This window comes from Molossus molossus, unplaced genomic scaffold (assembly GCF_014108415.1).
Source record: "Molossus molossus isolate mMolMol1 unplaced genomic scaffold, mMolMol1.p scaffold_m16_p_10, whole genome shotgun sequence".
In the NCBI taxonomy this organism is placed as follows: Eukaryota; Metazoa; Chordata; class Mammalia; order Chiroptera; family Molossidae; genus Molossus; species Molossus molossus.
The window spans coordinates 32,305,956-32,323,040 of NW_023425345.1; the positions used below are offsets into that span (position 1 = coordinate 32,305,956).

General features: G+C 36.8%; 1 protein-coding gene and 1 pseudogene across 1 annotated transcript in view; one reads left to right on the top strand and one right to left on the bottom strand.

The window, feature by feature from the left end:
* ABCC9 (ATP binding cassette subfamily C member 9) overlaps positions 1-17,085 on the bottom strand; it is a 116,193-nt gene that overhangs the window by 43,560 nt on the left and 55,548 nt on the right. Inside the window, exons 18-23 of the mRNA XM_036251266.1 lie at positions 11,944-11,982; positions 10,281-10,382; positions 7,969-8,053; positions 5,683-5,763; positions 725-862; positions 461-586 (exon numbers count right to left, since the gene is read on the bottom strand). Coding sequence (XP_036107159.1) covers positions 461-586; positions 725-862; positions 5,683-5,763; positions 7,969-8,053; positions 10,281-10,382; positions 11,944-11,982 — 571 coding nt within the window. The remainder of the gene's footprint in view (positions 1-460; positions 587-724; positions 863-5,682; positions 5,764-7,968; positions 8,054-10,280; positions 10,383-11,943; positions 11,983-17,085) is intronic.
* LOC118623555 lies at positions 6,666-7,045 on the top strand (annotated as a pseudogene).

The window sequence follows — 17,085 nt, forward strand, 5'->3', positions numbered from 1 at the left end:
TATCCAATTCATGCTTTACAACTTCACTCACAGCTCAGAGAACTTCGTTTTTTTTCAAAATTATCTTGGATTTTGTTTTGCCCATGACCCTCCACCTGTAGGTGGTGAGTGAAAATATTAGCACATTACAGATGAGAAAAATAAGATATACATAAGATATACTATGCTTCAGCAAGTAGTTTAAGTTTTAATCACACACAGAATTGCAATATGATTCAAATTCAAATAAAAAATCTAAAAACCTGACAGCATTGCAACCAAAAGATATCATTAGAATTTTATAGTTCCAAAATAGCCCATTTGTTAATGACATAAATATACAAGTACTTTGGATTTCAAATGAGGACAATGATCAAATATTAAATTTAAATACTCCTTTAAAATATTTTTATTAATTAAACAGTATATTTCTGACTCTTCTGAACTAGACTCTGAACTCTTCCAAAATATAAGCAATTACCTTTTCTAATTCTTGATCTTGCCGGTTCATAAGTGTTTTCCAGTGTTCATAAAGCTCAACGTCTTTGGTCTGAATGTCCTTCAAAGTCCCTTCTCTTAGAACACTTCCATCCTTCATGGCTATGATCTAAGGAAAGCATGCATTAGCACAAAAAGCCTTATTGGCCAAATGAATTTCTTTTATCTCAGAAAACACTTCTTAATGTCCCTATTTGTTAAAAAGACTATAATATGAAAATTAACAAAACTTCCTCTGAACTCTCACCCAGTCAGCATGTGTTAGATACTGTAATTTGTGAGTCACAAGAACGAGTGTCCTCTTGTCATCTTGGAGAAATTTCAAAATCCCTTCCTGCATTAAGTGATCACTCAAGTGAATGTCCAGGGCGGAGAATGGATCATCCTACAACCAGTAAAACAGAGAAGGTAAAATTTCTCTATACCCTTTATGTAACTTAATTCCTCTAGAAAGTAGAAATACAAATAACAAAGGACAAATTATCCCTCAAACCTAATTTATAAAAATAGACTCCATATAACTTGATATTGTCAGGAAAAAAACTAAAAATTTTTAAATTAAAATTAAATTTAAAATGAAGTTTTTATTTTCTTTTACCTTAAAAACTTTTAAATAAATAACAATATTAAAAGTGGTTTTTTTTTATATTAAAAGGAAAATTATATATATAGAATTTTCAAGTTCAAAAAATCAACATTTTTGATAACCTTTAACAATAGACTAAACAAAGAATAAAGCAATCATTGGAGTAGCTGAATTTTAGATTCCAGCAACAGGCATATAGTCTGACCAAGATGGCAACATAGGAGGCTCCTGAATGTCCCCCTTTCACTGAAGCACCAAATATAGAGCTACACACAGCAATTCACTGTGAGTGAAATCCAGGAACTAGTTGAGTGACTTCTATACATTGGGCAACTGAGCAAATAACATCTAAATGGGTAGGAATGGCTGAGATACACTCTCACCAGAAACCCTGTTCTGGCACAGCACCATACAATTGAGAGGGAACGCCCAAGTCCCAGCTTCTCCTGAAGAGGGAAGGGTTGGAACCACACTTTTAGGGCTATCCCCCAAATCACCTAGCTCTGAAAGCCAACAGGGACTGCATTTGTGAGTCAGAGGACTGTAACAAGCAAGGAAGCTGTTGTTAATAGACACATGAGAGCCTGCCGTCGCCATCCTTTCAGGGTTCAGCACAGAGGGAGCAGGAAAACGCATGAATTTCCCAGCCTTTCCCTGGAATAATTTTGACTGTATAGTTTACAAACTTACTGAGAGTCCAGCTTCTAACTGGTATTAATGTAAATGTTTGACATCTGATCCTTCTTAGACTCTTAAAGACCTATTAGACACTTTCCCTGTCTTCCCTCTCTAGCTCATTCCAAAAATAAAGCAGAGTCATCAATATCTCCCTAGAAAGAGTCCCTTCACCCATCTGGTACCCCAATTTTTATGGCTATCACCCAAGGGATGGACCCCCAAATTACCTAGCTCTGCTAACCAATAAGACTTGCGTTCATGAATCACATAGCAAACAAAGAAGCAGCTTTTAAACAGGTGCCGGAACACACCACCCCCCTCTGCTCTTGGCTATATGTACACCCTTGCTCAGCATAGACAGAACATGCAGAAATGCCCATCTCCCTACAAAGGATTTGACTGAATACTTTCCCAGATGCTTGCTACCTAAGGGTCCAACTTCTAATAAACCTGCATCTAGCTGTTGACTCTGATTCTCTCCTTGGGGACATCGATAGGTCTTAGCACACCATCAACTACTTGGAGCCAATAAAAACCAAAATGGAAACTTGGACATTCATAAAGGTTTAAGAGGCAACCAGAAGCTTGGGGTAGGCTAATTGAAGAGGTCCATCTCCTACAGGACTAGTCTGTCAAGACTGGAAGAGGTGGTTGTTTTATATAATGAGCAGAAACTAACACAGAAGAGTCAAGGGGAATGAAGAACAAGGGGCCATATTCCAATAAGATAAATCTTTATAAACCAATTTTAATGAAATAGAAACAAGTGATTTACCTGGTAGAGAGTTTAAAATAAGGGTCATAAAGATGCTCTTTGAGGTCAGAAGGGCAATATATAAACAAAGTGAGAATTTCAACAAAGAATACCAAACAGAAATTATAGAGTTGAAGAATACAATAACAAAACTAAAAAATTCAATAGAGGATTTTAATAGCTGACAATATCAAGAGCAAGAGAAGATTTCTATAAAATTCTGACTTTAAAAGTTGTAAGATAGTAAGGCATAATGAAAAGTTCATTATCTCTAAATTAAGAAATCCAAATTTTAGTCATGACTCCACCACTCTCTGACACTGGTCAAGTTTTCAAATTCAGTCACTTCATTTGTAAAATGTGGAGAACAATGAGACCTGCCAGAGAGCCCATAGGACTATTGCAAAGGTCAAGTACAATAATGTTGTAAGTCTCTGTAAAGTGTTATTTTATAATTATTTTCTTATTTAAAAGCTGTAGTGGATTAATACTAATCTCTTTAAAGCATCACAGTGAGAGTTTAGTGACTTCCAAGAATCTTTTAATGAGGAAGAATGTGGTGATTAAGAGCACAGGTTATGAAATTAGGCCACCTGGGTCTGCATTCTTGCTTCACTATTATTCTCTGTATGACCTTGGATAAATGATCCCCCATAGTCTTGATATCCTCTATAAATAGCAGCAGTAGTAGTTATAATAACAATAACAACAACAATGCCAAACCTAACAGTGTTATTGTGAGAATTAAATGAGCTAATGTGTATAAAGTACTTAGAATCATGCCTAGGTGATAGAAATCTCTTAATGTTGGTTGCTACCATTTATATGTCATGGTTTCATTATAGGGCATCTTGGTGTTATAATCAAATGTAACTTTTGATACAACTTAAAAATCTAGGCTTGATGGATTGGGAATCATTCCTCGAGATTCAGTTTGCATATTAACGTTAGGGGGTGATGCTTCCTTTAAAGAAAGCAAGACAATTTGTCAAATCATCAATTCAATGAATGGCCAATTCTTTATTTTCAAGAATATATTATTTATTTTTATATACAGTTCTCATTAATATATTTTTTCTATATTCAGTGAATATGTTGAAGTATTATACTCTTTGTATACATATATTTTTGGACATTACTTCTTATAAATATATTTAATGATACACATAGAACATTTATAAATACTATAAAGCTTCAAAAATAACAAGCATGCTTGATACATCATTAGGATGTTTTTGTTTGGGTTTGATATTGTGTAAATGCTAATGTGATAAAGTTTAATGAGAGCACAATGTAAAACCATTTAAGTATTTGTAAAAGTAATATCCTTAAAGATAAGAGTAATGTCTTTCTCTTCTTTGTTTCCTCTACCCAACACAGAAGATGGAACTGAGAAGGTTAACTAAATTTTGATGGATGGAAGGAAGGAAGGAAGGAAGGAAGGAAGGAAGGAAGGAAGGAAGGAAGGAAGAAAGGAAGGAAGGAAGAAAGGACTGAAATGGGGAGAGAAGACAGAGAAAAAGCCAAAGGAAGGGAAAGAAAAGGAAAACACAGGTAGTAACTTAACAGTAATAATTTTTTGAAGATGAAGAAAGGCAGCCATGAGCCGAAGAATGTGCACAGCCTCTAGAAGCTGGAAAAGTTAAGGAAACTGATTCTCCCCTAAAACCTCCAGAAGAAAACACAACCCTGCTGACACTTTGATTTTAGCCCACTGAGATTCATGTTGGACTTCTAACCTACAGAACTGTAAGATAATACATTTTTATTTTTAAGTCACTAATTACAGCAAGTTGTTACATCAGTGAAAGGAAACTTACACACTGACCAAGAAGGAAAAGATTGCCTTAAAGATAAGCAATCTGTCTTGAGAGAGTTATCAAGAAGCTATTAGACATGATGCAAAAATAATCCTATAATAAGTGGCTAGGAATCCACAATAAGTTAACCCCATGAGTTGAGTTCCATGGTTCTACAGTCGAGGTAAGTAAAGGTCTCTAAATTGAAGGCAGTGCAATGAACTGGGATAGAATACCATACCCAGGGGACCTTGGTCTCTTTCAGATTTCCAAGTCACTTGGTCCTCAGGTGATTTAGTCATTAATTGATCCCAAAGTTCAAGAAGTCATTTCCAGTTGTGGGTCCACCCATTATAAAAAAGATTTAGAATTAAACAGGTTATTGTTAGAAATTGCTATGGTTTTTAGAGTGTTTTTTGTTTTGTTTTTTTTCCGGAAAAATTTGGGGACTGCTATTCTTAAAGAGATTAACCTGAAGTGAATTTACACTATGTCCGAATTCTACTTTTATTCCCAGTAATTGATCCAAACTTAGTGGGAAACTCAGAAACCAACCTACTTTTTGAAGAGGTTCTCAAGATTGGATGAAGTGAAAATGCTAAAGGAGGTCTGGAAACCAGATTTACAAATAGTTAATAATTGCACAGAAGGAAAAGGAAGGGAAAGATGCATTTACATAGTCCTCTGGTCTCTGATATACATTATCTATTTATAAGCTAAATTATTTTGACTTTCTCCTACTGGAAGAACCAAACTAGAACAAATTCATAATCAACATAATCATATAATTTTACTTGTGGATCCACAGATAAAACCAAGTTAATAACCCAGGATACATATGATAAACATCCATGGAGCTTTTTTCAAGACACAGACTCTATATCCGCCCTTACAGATTATGATTCAATAGGTCTAGGGTGGTAATAATATTCTATAGTTTTAGGAAGTTTCACAGACAAATCCTATCCACAGCCTGAGTTGTACATCATTGGAATGAAATACCATGCTTATTTACTCCTGTGTCCAGCAAAAATGTATTTTCCAGACCTTTTTTCTTTGCCAGCAAATATAAATGAGAAGACCTATGATCTTGTTCAGTAGATCAAGCACCATTCACAGTCCCTCATTAATGATCCTCATGGTTAAGAGACTCATCTAAACAACCATGTGGGCACCTCAGTCTCTTGGACCTCATTCTTGCTCCCCCAACTCTTAACCTTATATGTTGATCTGATTTGTCCTGTGAGGATTCATTTCTCGTACGTTTTCTATGATTTCATAAGTTAAACCATCTTTCCTTAAGATATTTGACTAGTCCTTTAAAGACTCATTTTTTTTTTCAGAGGGAAAAAATGAAGTAGAAATATAAGTAAAGGCAGTATTCTCACCAAGAAGACAATGTTGGTATTTTGATAGAGAGCTCGTGCCACACAGATTCTTTGCCTCTGACCCCCACTCAGGTTGATGCCCTAGAGAAGAAATATCCATAAATACCCACATTTTCCATGAGTAAGTGATCTGTTGGTTTAAAATTCCTTTTCAAAAACAAATTTATCCTTTAAAAAAATCTTTAAACAGTGGCAATTTACTAATTAAAATGTGATAACATTAATAAGATAATATGGAAACTGTGCTGAATACCTGACTTATATTAAGGCAATTTTTGACTGATAACATTAACCCCCTTTCCCTCCAACAGAGATCTGCAGTACAACAGCACCATTAACTAAAACACTGGTGAGTGCTGAACTCAGCGAACAATTCCAATTTTTTTTCTTGTTTTGTGAATTGTGTCTGTAGTGTACTTAACATATACCTCTTACCTTTGATATTATAAGTTTGTTTAACATAACTGTGAAGCAATATGCTTTTATAACCAAGTGTTAATTATAATATTTTAAAAACCTGGTATAGTAAGTCCTCACTTAACATCGTCTACAGGTTCTTGGAACCATGGTAAACGACATATAACAAAACTAGTTTTATCATAGGCTAATTGACATGAACAAGAGTTAAGTTCCAGAGGCATTTCAATGTTACAACAAAACAACGTTGAACAAATGACGGAATGACATTATTCAAAGACCTGCTATATTTATTGAGCACTTAGTTATGGGTCAGACTTGCATGAATGACTTTACATTCCTTATTTCTTTTATTCCTCATAGTCATTCCAATATGTAGTATTGTTCTCATTTTACAAACATAAAAACTTAGTCTCTGAGAAGTTAAGTTCATGCTCTTAAATACTATACTATGGTGCGGTAAGTAGTCATTAAGAATGCACACTACAGCATTTTCCCTGCCACTATGGAGTTGCATGCAGGCGAGTCTTCAGTCTTCAGTGCATTTCAAGATATAACCCGCCACTATGGTCAAGGGAGGCAACACTGCTGGAGGTGTAGTGGATGTTAATTCTACTTTACAGGAGGTACTGAAGACCATCATTATCCTCCATGGCCCAGCATGCAGAATTCACATGCCAAAGCCTTAGACAAGTGCCAGGCCCACCTTTGTGTTCTTGTATCCCACTGTGATGAGCTTAAGTATGTCAAGTTGGTGGAGACCCTTTGTGCTGGACACCACGTCAGCCTAATTAAGGTGGATGACAACAGCAAACAATAGGAATGGGTAGGCCTTTACAAAATTGACAGAGAGGGAAAACCCCGTAGAGTGGTTGGTTGCAGTTGTGTGGTGGTTGAGGACTATGGCAAAGATGTCATTGAGGAGTACTTCAAATGCAAGAAATGAACAAATAAGCTTGGCTTTTGTTTCAAAGAGAAAGAAAGAAAGAAAGAAAGAAAGAAAGAAAGAAAGAAAGAAGGAAGGAAGGAAGGAAGGAAGGAAGGAAGGAAGGAAGGAAGGAAGGAAGGAAGGAAGGAAGGAAGGAAGGAAGGAAGGAAGGAGGAAGGAAGGAAGGAAGGAGAAAGAAAGAGAGAGAAGAAAGAGAGAGAGAAGAAAGAGAGAGACAGAGAAAGAAAGAACGAGAGAGAGAGAGAGAGAAAGAAAGAAAGAAAGAAAGAAAGAAAGAAAGAAAGAAAGAAAGAAAGAAAGAAAGAAAGAAAGAAAGAAAACTACAGAGTCAGACCAATTCCAGAGGCACCACTGGACCTGTGATTGAGCAAACCTGTTTTCTCAGCTTCCATACGCAGGTAGAATACGCAACTTTTGCACAGTACTATAAGGGTTAAAAATGTTAGCCAACATTGTTATAAAGATTACATAGAGGTATACGTATTTTTCAGCCAGTCAAAATAGTATAATGTCAATGAAAAACATGTTTACAAATACACACACACAAGAAACACTTGAAAAATAAATCGATGCTGACAAGAGTAGAAGAAGTTGTCAAAAGCAATCTCAGTTTCCAAATCAATTTCAAGTAAACTTCAAGTAGGTAAAAATACATTTGATCAAAGGCAGGAACTGCTCTATTTTCCTTGAGAACTCGCAAGTGGCCAGCACAATGTTAAATATATGGTGGTCACACAACAAACGCTCAGGAGAGAGCAGCATCGGAGAGCTCCTGTCGTCCTGCTTCTGGAACTAGTCTCCAGGACAACACACAGACCTTAAATTCTCCCATTTCTACTATGCCCCATCAAAGGTTAACAGCAACCAGAGGACTTTTCTAGATTTCTGTTCATCATTTAATTAAACTATACATAACTCACCCTCTCCCCAATTTCAGTTTGGTCTCCAAACGGTAGTAAGTCAATATCTGGCTGAAGAGAACAGGCATCTGTGACAGCTTTATACCTTTAGGAGACATGATTTTGAATTTTTAGAACACTATTAATAAATATGCTGCCCATTAACTAAGTCCCAAGTTCACTATCTTGGAAGCTGAAATGCACCCCTTATGAAACAATTGAATATATTTGTTTCTACTCTAAGTTTGTGGATACAAAGATAAATAGGTATTGGTTCTCACTCTTACAAAGCTAGTAAGTGGAGCACAAGACTGATACAGAAACATATAATAAAAATGTAACTTATTAGGTGCTCTAGCAGAGGTAGGTATAAAATACTCGTAGAATACATAGAAGGAAATAACTGACCTTTCTGAGCAGTTAGTGACATCCTTGCAGAGGAAGCAAGGTGTAAATAATGTCTAGAAAGGTGAGTCATAATTTTTCAAGAAATGAGAAAAAGAAAGCTTAAAAAACTGCACGAAGATGAGAGTTTATGGTGTATATGAGAGACTACAGGAGCCTTGCCAGTGTGGTTCAGTGGTTGAGCATCAACTGATACACCAAGAGGTTGCTGGTACGATTCCTGGTCAGGGCACATGCCCAGGTTGTGGGCCAAATCCCCAGTGGGGGACATGCAGGAGGCAGCCAATCTATGTTCTCTCTCATCGATGTTTTTTTTTTTTTTTAATCTTCACCCGAGAACTTTTTTTTGCATTCATCTTCAGATAGAGTGGGAGGGAGAGAGGAGAGGAGAGGAGAGGAGAGGAGAGAGAGAGAGAGAGAGAGAGAGAGAGAGAGAGAGAGAGAGAGAGAGAGAGAGAAACATCCACATGAGAGAGACACATCAAGTGGCTGCCACCAACATGACCCCAACCAGGGCTGGGAACAAACTGCAACCAAGGCACGTGCCCTTAGCAGGAACCAAACCCAGGACTCTCTGGTCTGCGGGCCAATGCTCTAACTGCTGTGCCAAACTGGCCAGGGCTCTCTCATCGATGTTTTTATCTCTCTCCCTCTCCCTTCCTCTCTCTCTCTCTCTAATCAATAAAGGGGAAAAGAAGAGAGACTACGGGAGGCCACAAGGACTAAAGCGTAGGTTTTGGGTGGGTGTCTGTGCATACTAATCTGCATGCTGAAGGAAGAGCAAACAGAAGATGAAGAGGACCGACAGTTCTCAAACTGATCCATGGCTGGGACTGGAGACTGAATGGGTTGGAAGCATAGGGAAGCACATAGTCTGCAAGCATTGGGAAAAATATCCATGGTTTCATTTTCTCAATCATCTAGTCTTAAAATATTCGAGTCATTCGTAATTCTTCCCTCTGTTCATATGTGCCCATTCTTATTCTAGAGTCAACCATTTCTTCTTTTCCCCTTTTCTAGTCACCCCCAGGAGCAGGCCACAAACACTGCAAGCCTGGGTAATTATTCTAACAAACTTCTAAATGTTTCCTTATTCCTAATCCAGATTCATCCCATATATCTGTCATTACACTGTCAGATTACACATTACATTTACCTTATTATTTTTCTTTCTAAAACGTGCTGTACCTCCCCAGAAGGCACACAGTTAATCCAACTGGATTGTATGGCCCACCACAACCTTGTCTCAGCCTTCCTTACAATCGAGTTTCCCAGTCAGAGTCCCCAAATCCCTTTCTGTCTGGTCTGTTCCCAGGCCCCAAGCAGACCCCGTACCATTTAAATTCTTCCTTCTACACTGTCCATTTCCTCTTCCCGCCCCCTTCCTCATGCCTCTGCCCTGACCTAATTCTTCTTAACTTTCAAGACCCAGTTTGCAGTCTTAAGACTCACCCCATGAGCGTGGCTTAAGGAAAGGGTCGTGCCTTTGAACACTCCAGTGGTATTTAAAGGATGGGTGAAAAATGGCACACTCTGGCTGCTCCCAGACACTGCCCTTCAGTCCCACGGTCTTCCTCTTTTCCCCAAGTTAACCTTCCTTCTGTTGCTTACTTGGGGTTTTTCTTCTGCTCACCAATGATCTCGCCTCCACCCCCCCCCCTCCCCACCTCACATGCATCCACACTTCATCACTGCATTCGGTGGTTTAGTTTTGGTGCAAATTATTCTAGTAAGTGCACAGAGTGGGCGAAACTCCCAGGGAGGTTTCTCTTGAAAGAGTTGACTCCAAGACCTGGTGCTGAGGGTGGAGGGAGGGCGAGCAGGGAGGAAGGAACTCCCTGTGTGAAGATGACCGACAATGGGGAACAAACATAAGGATTCAGAATAGTTGCTTGTTTTAGTTCTAGATTTTATACACCCCAAATTACCTCTGTTTGATGAAAGGACTCCCAAAGGTAATGTTTTCTTCTACTGTTGCATTTAATAACCAAGGCTTTTGGGCTGCATACGCCACAGAATACCTGCTCCTACTGGAAAATGGAAAAGAAAAACAAACCAGCGAAATCATGCCAGGGTGCTGTGCTACAGGTGCATTTTAGTGTAATTACGTAAAATAGAAGTCGGTAAAATATCTCAAACACAGAAATGGAAAACTCCTAAAAGAGAACGTTTTAACAACCAACCACCAACTTTATTAGTTAATGGTTAAAGATTTCACTTGAATTCAAGGAATCCGAATTTTATCAAAATGTCACATAATGTGCAAACTTTAATTTTGCTATGCTATTAACTAATAAGTAGAAATTATTAGTTAAAATTTATTTCCCAAAATGAGTATACTTTTAAAAATAAAGATGAATAACAATTCACTTTCTCACAGTCACAAATATTTTCATTTGTATTAAACACTTTATATGACTGTACATTTTATATGTAGACCTTAAACAGATGTGAATTGATACTATAATTATAGTATGTGTTTGTGGCTTAATCACATATTTTAAGGCGACAGATAATATCTGTTCCAAAACAAAGAATAATATCTTGAGGATTCCATTTCAATATTGAAATACATATAATCTGAAAACTATGTATTTCAATGCACACTGAAATAGCTTATTAAAAAACAAAACAAAACTCGATAACCACCTCTTCCCTTTTTTTTGGCTTGCAAATTCTACCAGATCTATAACTTAGACTTTAATTTGCAATAATTAGGAAAATGCATGTGAGCTGAAGATAAGAAAGATGATGGGATTGGGGCAGGGAAAGGGTCACTTGTCCACAGTTAGTTCATGGTCTGTAAGTACTAATAAAAGAATAAAGGTTAAAAGAGAGTAAGGTTAAAAAAAAAAAAGAGTAGTTAGAAATGATTATCCTGAAATTAAGATAATCTCCTGTCTAGGAGATTAGGAGACATAATAATATACGGTATGCCAAGGCCCCTTAGATAACCATATGTGCGGTAAAACAGTGGTTCCCAACTTCTGACATGTCTGCTTCCCCTTCCCTCAAGTCCTCTAAGTAAGTGATTTTCTTGTTTTGAAACACATGAATCACCTGGCTCTCCATCTCTACTTTATTTATAGATTCTATCACAGTTTAACTCATAACCAATATCAATATTAATTCTTACATTTTTATTGACTTTTTTGGAGTGATGTTGGTTAATAAAATTATATAGGTTTCAGATGCACAATTCTATATCACCTGTATATTGTATTGTGTGCTCACCACCCAAGTCAAGTCTTATCCCCTCTTTACTCTCTCTTCCCTTCCCCCACCTCCTTTCCCATTTGATGAAATCCCAAACCCAGATTGCTTAGTAAAGATTGAGTTTCAGCCAAAGTTGAGACACATGTGCCTCACTGAAGGAAAACAGGGGACACGATGGGCCAGCTTGGCAAATTCATTCTTTCAGCAGCCTGCCAATGTTGGGAACCACTGCTATTGGAGATATTTTAGCACATTTTAATAAATAATTTAATACACCATCAGAATGAACAGAATAAATAGGAGCAAGAGATTATTAAGTAAAATCTGAGGAAGGAAGTTATTTTAATTAAATGCAGGTTAAAATAAAAATAATACCTTCTGGTTGCTTCAAAAGAAGGTTCAGATTCATTTACACTGTAAGTATGGCAAACAATGTTCATTAATTATGAAAAGTAAGTACAGAATGTCTGTCTGCACATATCAGGTAAAAGATAAAATAAACATTAGACATATTAAATAGCTACATTTCCCAAATGGTTTTGATATTAGTTTCAGAGACAGATCAGATAAGTAATACTTTTTAAATGTCATAATTGGTTAGAAAATAATTACTTAGTAAGCTTCCAAAAGATAGATGCACAGTTCTCTTTCATACAAAATTTGGATTCATACAATGATCTGGATTCTGGTCCCAACTCTGCTCCCACTAGTTGTATAAATTTAGGTAATTTCTCTAGAATAGTTTCCTAGTCTGTATAAGGATTCAATAGCTCCAAGTCTTCTTTACCTTTACAATTCAAATTTAAGGTATTTAAATTCCTAATTAGTTACCTAAGGTATGAGAGAAAGAAAAACTTTTGGGGCTCTAAACTTGAAACATTTAGAAAGAGGTTGGCCCCTAAGGAACCGGTAGGATAGATATTCACAGCAGGTCAAACTGAAACATTTGGGTATCATTAATTACTGATAGTTATTGTAAAAAGAGATGTTTTACTAATTAAATGTAGTTATAGCTATATATAGGGAAAATCACTTAGACTTTTTTTTTTTTACCATATTTTAATAATTCAGTTGAATTTCATCATTCTAAAATATACTGAATTCCAAAACCACACACATATTAAAGTCTATAGGCGCTCCAAAATAATCCCATTTGACTTTGAAAAACAAACTTTTGTGGAGAAAATTTACCTAAGTGCGATACCTAGTGATATTTGGCTTCAAGTTATCAATAATAAAATTTTCACAATTGTACATTGCTAATGACATCTTGGGATGGTTAAGAGAGGCAGAAAAAAACAATCTCAGACTAAAAATTTCCTCTCAATAATGGTTATTTCCTGACTTAAGTTGCTTACAGAAAATAAACTAAGCCCTGGCCAGTTTGGCTCAGCTGTTAGAGCATCGGCCTGCGGTCCAGAAAGACCTGGGTTCAGTTCCCGCTAAGGGCATGTACCTCTGTTGCAGTTTGTCCCTGGCCCTGGTTGGGTCCTGCGGGTAGCAGCCACTCGATGTCTCTCTCTCTCTCTCTCTCTCTCTCTCACACCCTCTCTTACCCTCCTACTCTATCTGAACAAAAAATGGAAAAAAATGTCCTTGGGTGAGGATAAAAAATATATATTAAAAAAAATTTTCAACTATATTTATGTAATATCAATTGATCACTTCCTAGTCCCAAAATACTAGAGATACTGTAAATGAAAAAAAAATTAATTCTTTTATGCCACTTTATGTTTTATGGGAGTATAATAAGGGAATAAACACTATGATAGGTGAACAAAGATTGATATTAGGATAATAAAAATTATCTTATTTTTTCACTGACATTTTCCAGGAATAACGATATAGTCCTTAACATCTAGAGATCACCTACTCTAACTCTTGTATAGCAACATGTTTAATCAAATTTGGTTGTGGAAGGTTATTTTTTTTCTCTTCCAAAATAACAATAATAAAAAAAACAACTAGATTTAGCTGTGGATTCCAACAGCAGATCATATGTGATTCCATTAAAATGACTGGGTGCATGTCCAGACTCATCTTCCACCATTCGGTGTGGTAGTTACCATCACCGAAGACAACAAGACAAAGCAAAAGAGTCAGATGGAAAATCCTCTTCTGAAAAATGGCATAAGGTTTGAGCTCTGCGTGCAGAATTTGTATGTATTTTCCTTCAAGAGTGAAAGTTAAACTTGGTGTTCTAGAAAATTCCAACTATCCTGGCTGATGCCTTATGGAAGGGAAAGAGTGACTTTCGCAAGCCGAAAACAGAAACAATACTTGGAAGAAGGGGAGCTAGATGTGGACACAGATGCTATATTCTATCTGATCCAGGAAAGCTGACTCAATGTTTTATTATTATTCCTTCATATCAGGTGGAGTCACATGAAAAGGAGTAACTCCTTGATTCAGAAGAACTGAGCCACTGTTACGAAGTAATTACATGAAGATGCAAGAAGATGGAGTCAGGACAGATGGGGTCTGAAAACAAGCTGGCTGCTGGCATGATGAGAGGAAAAGGAAAAGAAAGGGGAAACAGAAATGAATGATGCTCTGTCTCACATGATTACCACAATTATTACATGTTCCATGTTCTGGACTCCCTGACTGGAGCCATCCATAGGTGAAGTTTTAGTTCTAGCTCCTAAGACATAGGTAGGAATTTGTGTTTATCATGACATTTAGGAAAGCACAACTTCAGTCAGGAAGAACATTTGCTTTGAAACAAATAGAGAGCACATCTCGATACAGGAGGAAGAACCCTGGCATTCTGACTGTTTTGGAGAATGTTTTAGTCCTTCCTCTCTCTCGCCTTTCTCTTCTGGGGCTACAAGATGCCAGACTAGGTCAAAGGTAGCAATTTCCAAGGAAACATCTACAGGTGTCTGCTGTGTACCAGGTCCTACCTATGTAGGATGTCCTGCATGAGCAGCAGTGCCTTCTCTCCTGCCCAGAGTAAATATTTAGCGCTTCAAGAGGGCAGAGTACTTGATTGCTCTCTTTGCTCATGTCAGCCTATGAGGACACATTTAATTCATGCAACCAGAGATACACACAATGATGAAACTATGACAGCAAGCATCTGATGCTTTACCATAGCATTTAGTTTTTTGTTTGGCTTTTTTATTTCTTGAGCTTTAATAAATATCAAACAATCCAGTGTGTTGAAATAAAGCATTTCTTAGCATTTGCACATCATCAGCCTATCAGTATTGGTCATTTCTAAATTAGCTTTGTTCTAATTATAGTTATATGTCTTTCCTTACTGGATGGGGCATGATAGCTTTTTTCCTGAAATGAATAGTAATTATAAATAACTCTTTTTTAAAAAAAGGTCAGTATTCTCTCAATATGCCTGACTGAAATGTTTTATCAGCTATTAAGAATATCATGGAGGAAAATTAAATAACTCTTGTGCTTCCACTTTTTTATATCCTCACACCTGTCAGAATGGCTGCCATCAACAAATCATCAAACAACAAGTGTGGGTGAGGGTGTGGAGAAAAGGGGACTCTAGTACACTGCTGGTGGGAATGCAGACTGGTGCAGCCACTATGGAAAACAATATGGTGTTACTTCAAAAAATTAAAAATTGAACTTCCATTTGACCCAGTGATCCCACTTCTAGGAATATACCATAAGAAGCCTAAAACACCAATCAGAAAGAATATATGTACCCCCATGTTTGTAGCAGCACTATTTACAATAGCTAAGATCTGTAAATAGCCCAAGTGTCCATCAGTAGACGAATGGATAAAAAGCTGTGGTACATGTACACAATGGAGTACTATGCAGCTGTAAGAAAGAAAGATCTCTTATCCTTTGAGACGACATGGAGGGACCTGGAAAGTATTATCCTAAGTGAAACAAGCCAAACAGAGAAAGACAAGTTTCATATGATCTCACTTATTTGTGGAATATAATGAACATAACAGTCTGAGGAAGGGGGTAGTCCCAGAGACGCGGACATGGGATACAGACTGACAATCCCCTAAATAGGGGGGGTGGGGAAGAGATAAACCACAGAACTTATATGCATGTATGCATGAACAGTGGACATGGACAACAAACTGGGGAAAGGGCAGGGAGGGAGGGGGACGGGGGAATCAGTGGGGGAAAAAGGAGAAACATCTGTAACAAAAATTAATTAATAAAAAATAAATAAATAATTCTTGTAATTAGAGAAAAATGGAACTAGTGTTAGCTTATCCAAGCTCCCGAAGGCTTAGTTTTTAAGTTGTGTGTGTATTTGAGCCAACACAAACATTTTTTTTTTAAATCTTTGTCCTTTAGCCATTAAGAAATGGGATCATTGTTTATTAAGTTTTCATAAAAATATGATTTGTAAATTATGGAAATTTTATAAATACTTAAAATTATCTTAAATCCTTTCTTACACCTCATCACATTGGCTCTTTCTCTAGGATGTAAACTTTTATCAGCGTTTTAAACTAGAATCCATGGGAGCAATTTCTTTCCCCAAAAAAATCTTAACCTCTATTGAGTAAAAGTATGTTTTTATCTCTTATTTCCGTCTTGGCCTAGATTTCATAAAGCTTAGAGTGGAATTTGTGCCCCATGTATTATAAAGGACTCTAGTATATGCATTTCTATATATTAATTTCTCAGATTTATATTTAAACCTTATTTTCTTTTTGATATCTTTATCTTTTTTCAAGATTGATTATACTATGTAATTTTAAATAAAATAATTCACAACCCTTATGCAACAAGATAGGATATCTTACTTAGGAATGCAGAAAATAAATAACTAGATTGTGTAAAATACTTTCCTAATTCCCATATCATTTATTTATCCATTAGCAAAATTGCAGTAATTCTTAATGATGACAGCGGGAGTCAATTTAACCCAAGTGGCGCTGGAATCTTTTTAATGCTGGAGAACACGAGATAAGAACATCTTAGCAGTATGAACATAGAATCTCAAACTGTTTCTGTCACTGTCTCCCATTTTTTCTCTCTGTTTCAATGATAGTGGAACAAGGTAAAAAGCAAACCCATGTAACTTGATTATGGCTGTACACACCACACGATATAATTTAATCCAGGAAGACTTGTTTCTCAAAACCTACACAATGCCAGGTAGCAGGTGATGGTGGCAGGGAAAGCATTCCTGGTGCCTGACCTCAGTGAGCCACAGGAGCTTGTCATGAAGCAAACTCCAGGCAGCAATTATTTACCAAGCTCTCTGCGGAATGTTCACAAAACAGTTTCATGTCTACTATCTGTTACATTTCCCCAACAGAAATAAAATGTACACTCATTTCTCAGCCACCTTTCACCAATGATACCAAGAACAGGATTTATAGTTCTATGGTTTCCAGTTTGATTTTCACATCCAAGCACTTCCTTCTCTAAATTGGTGTTAAAAATAGAATCTATTCTTAAAATGCCCTTAAATAGTCTTTAGTTTTTCTTGAGAGACGTCTGTGTATGTGAGCAGCAGACTAAGCCACAATAGAATTCTCAGTGATGGGTACAAAATGATATTAAAGA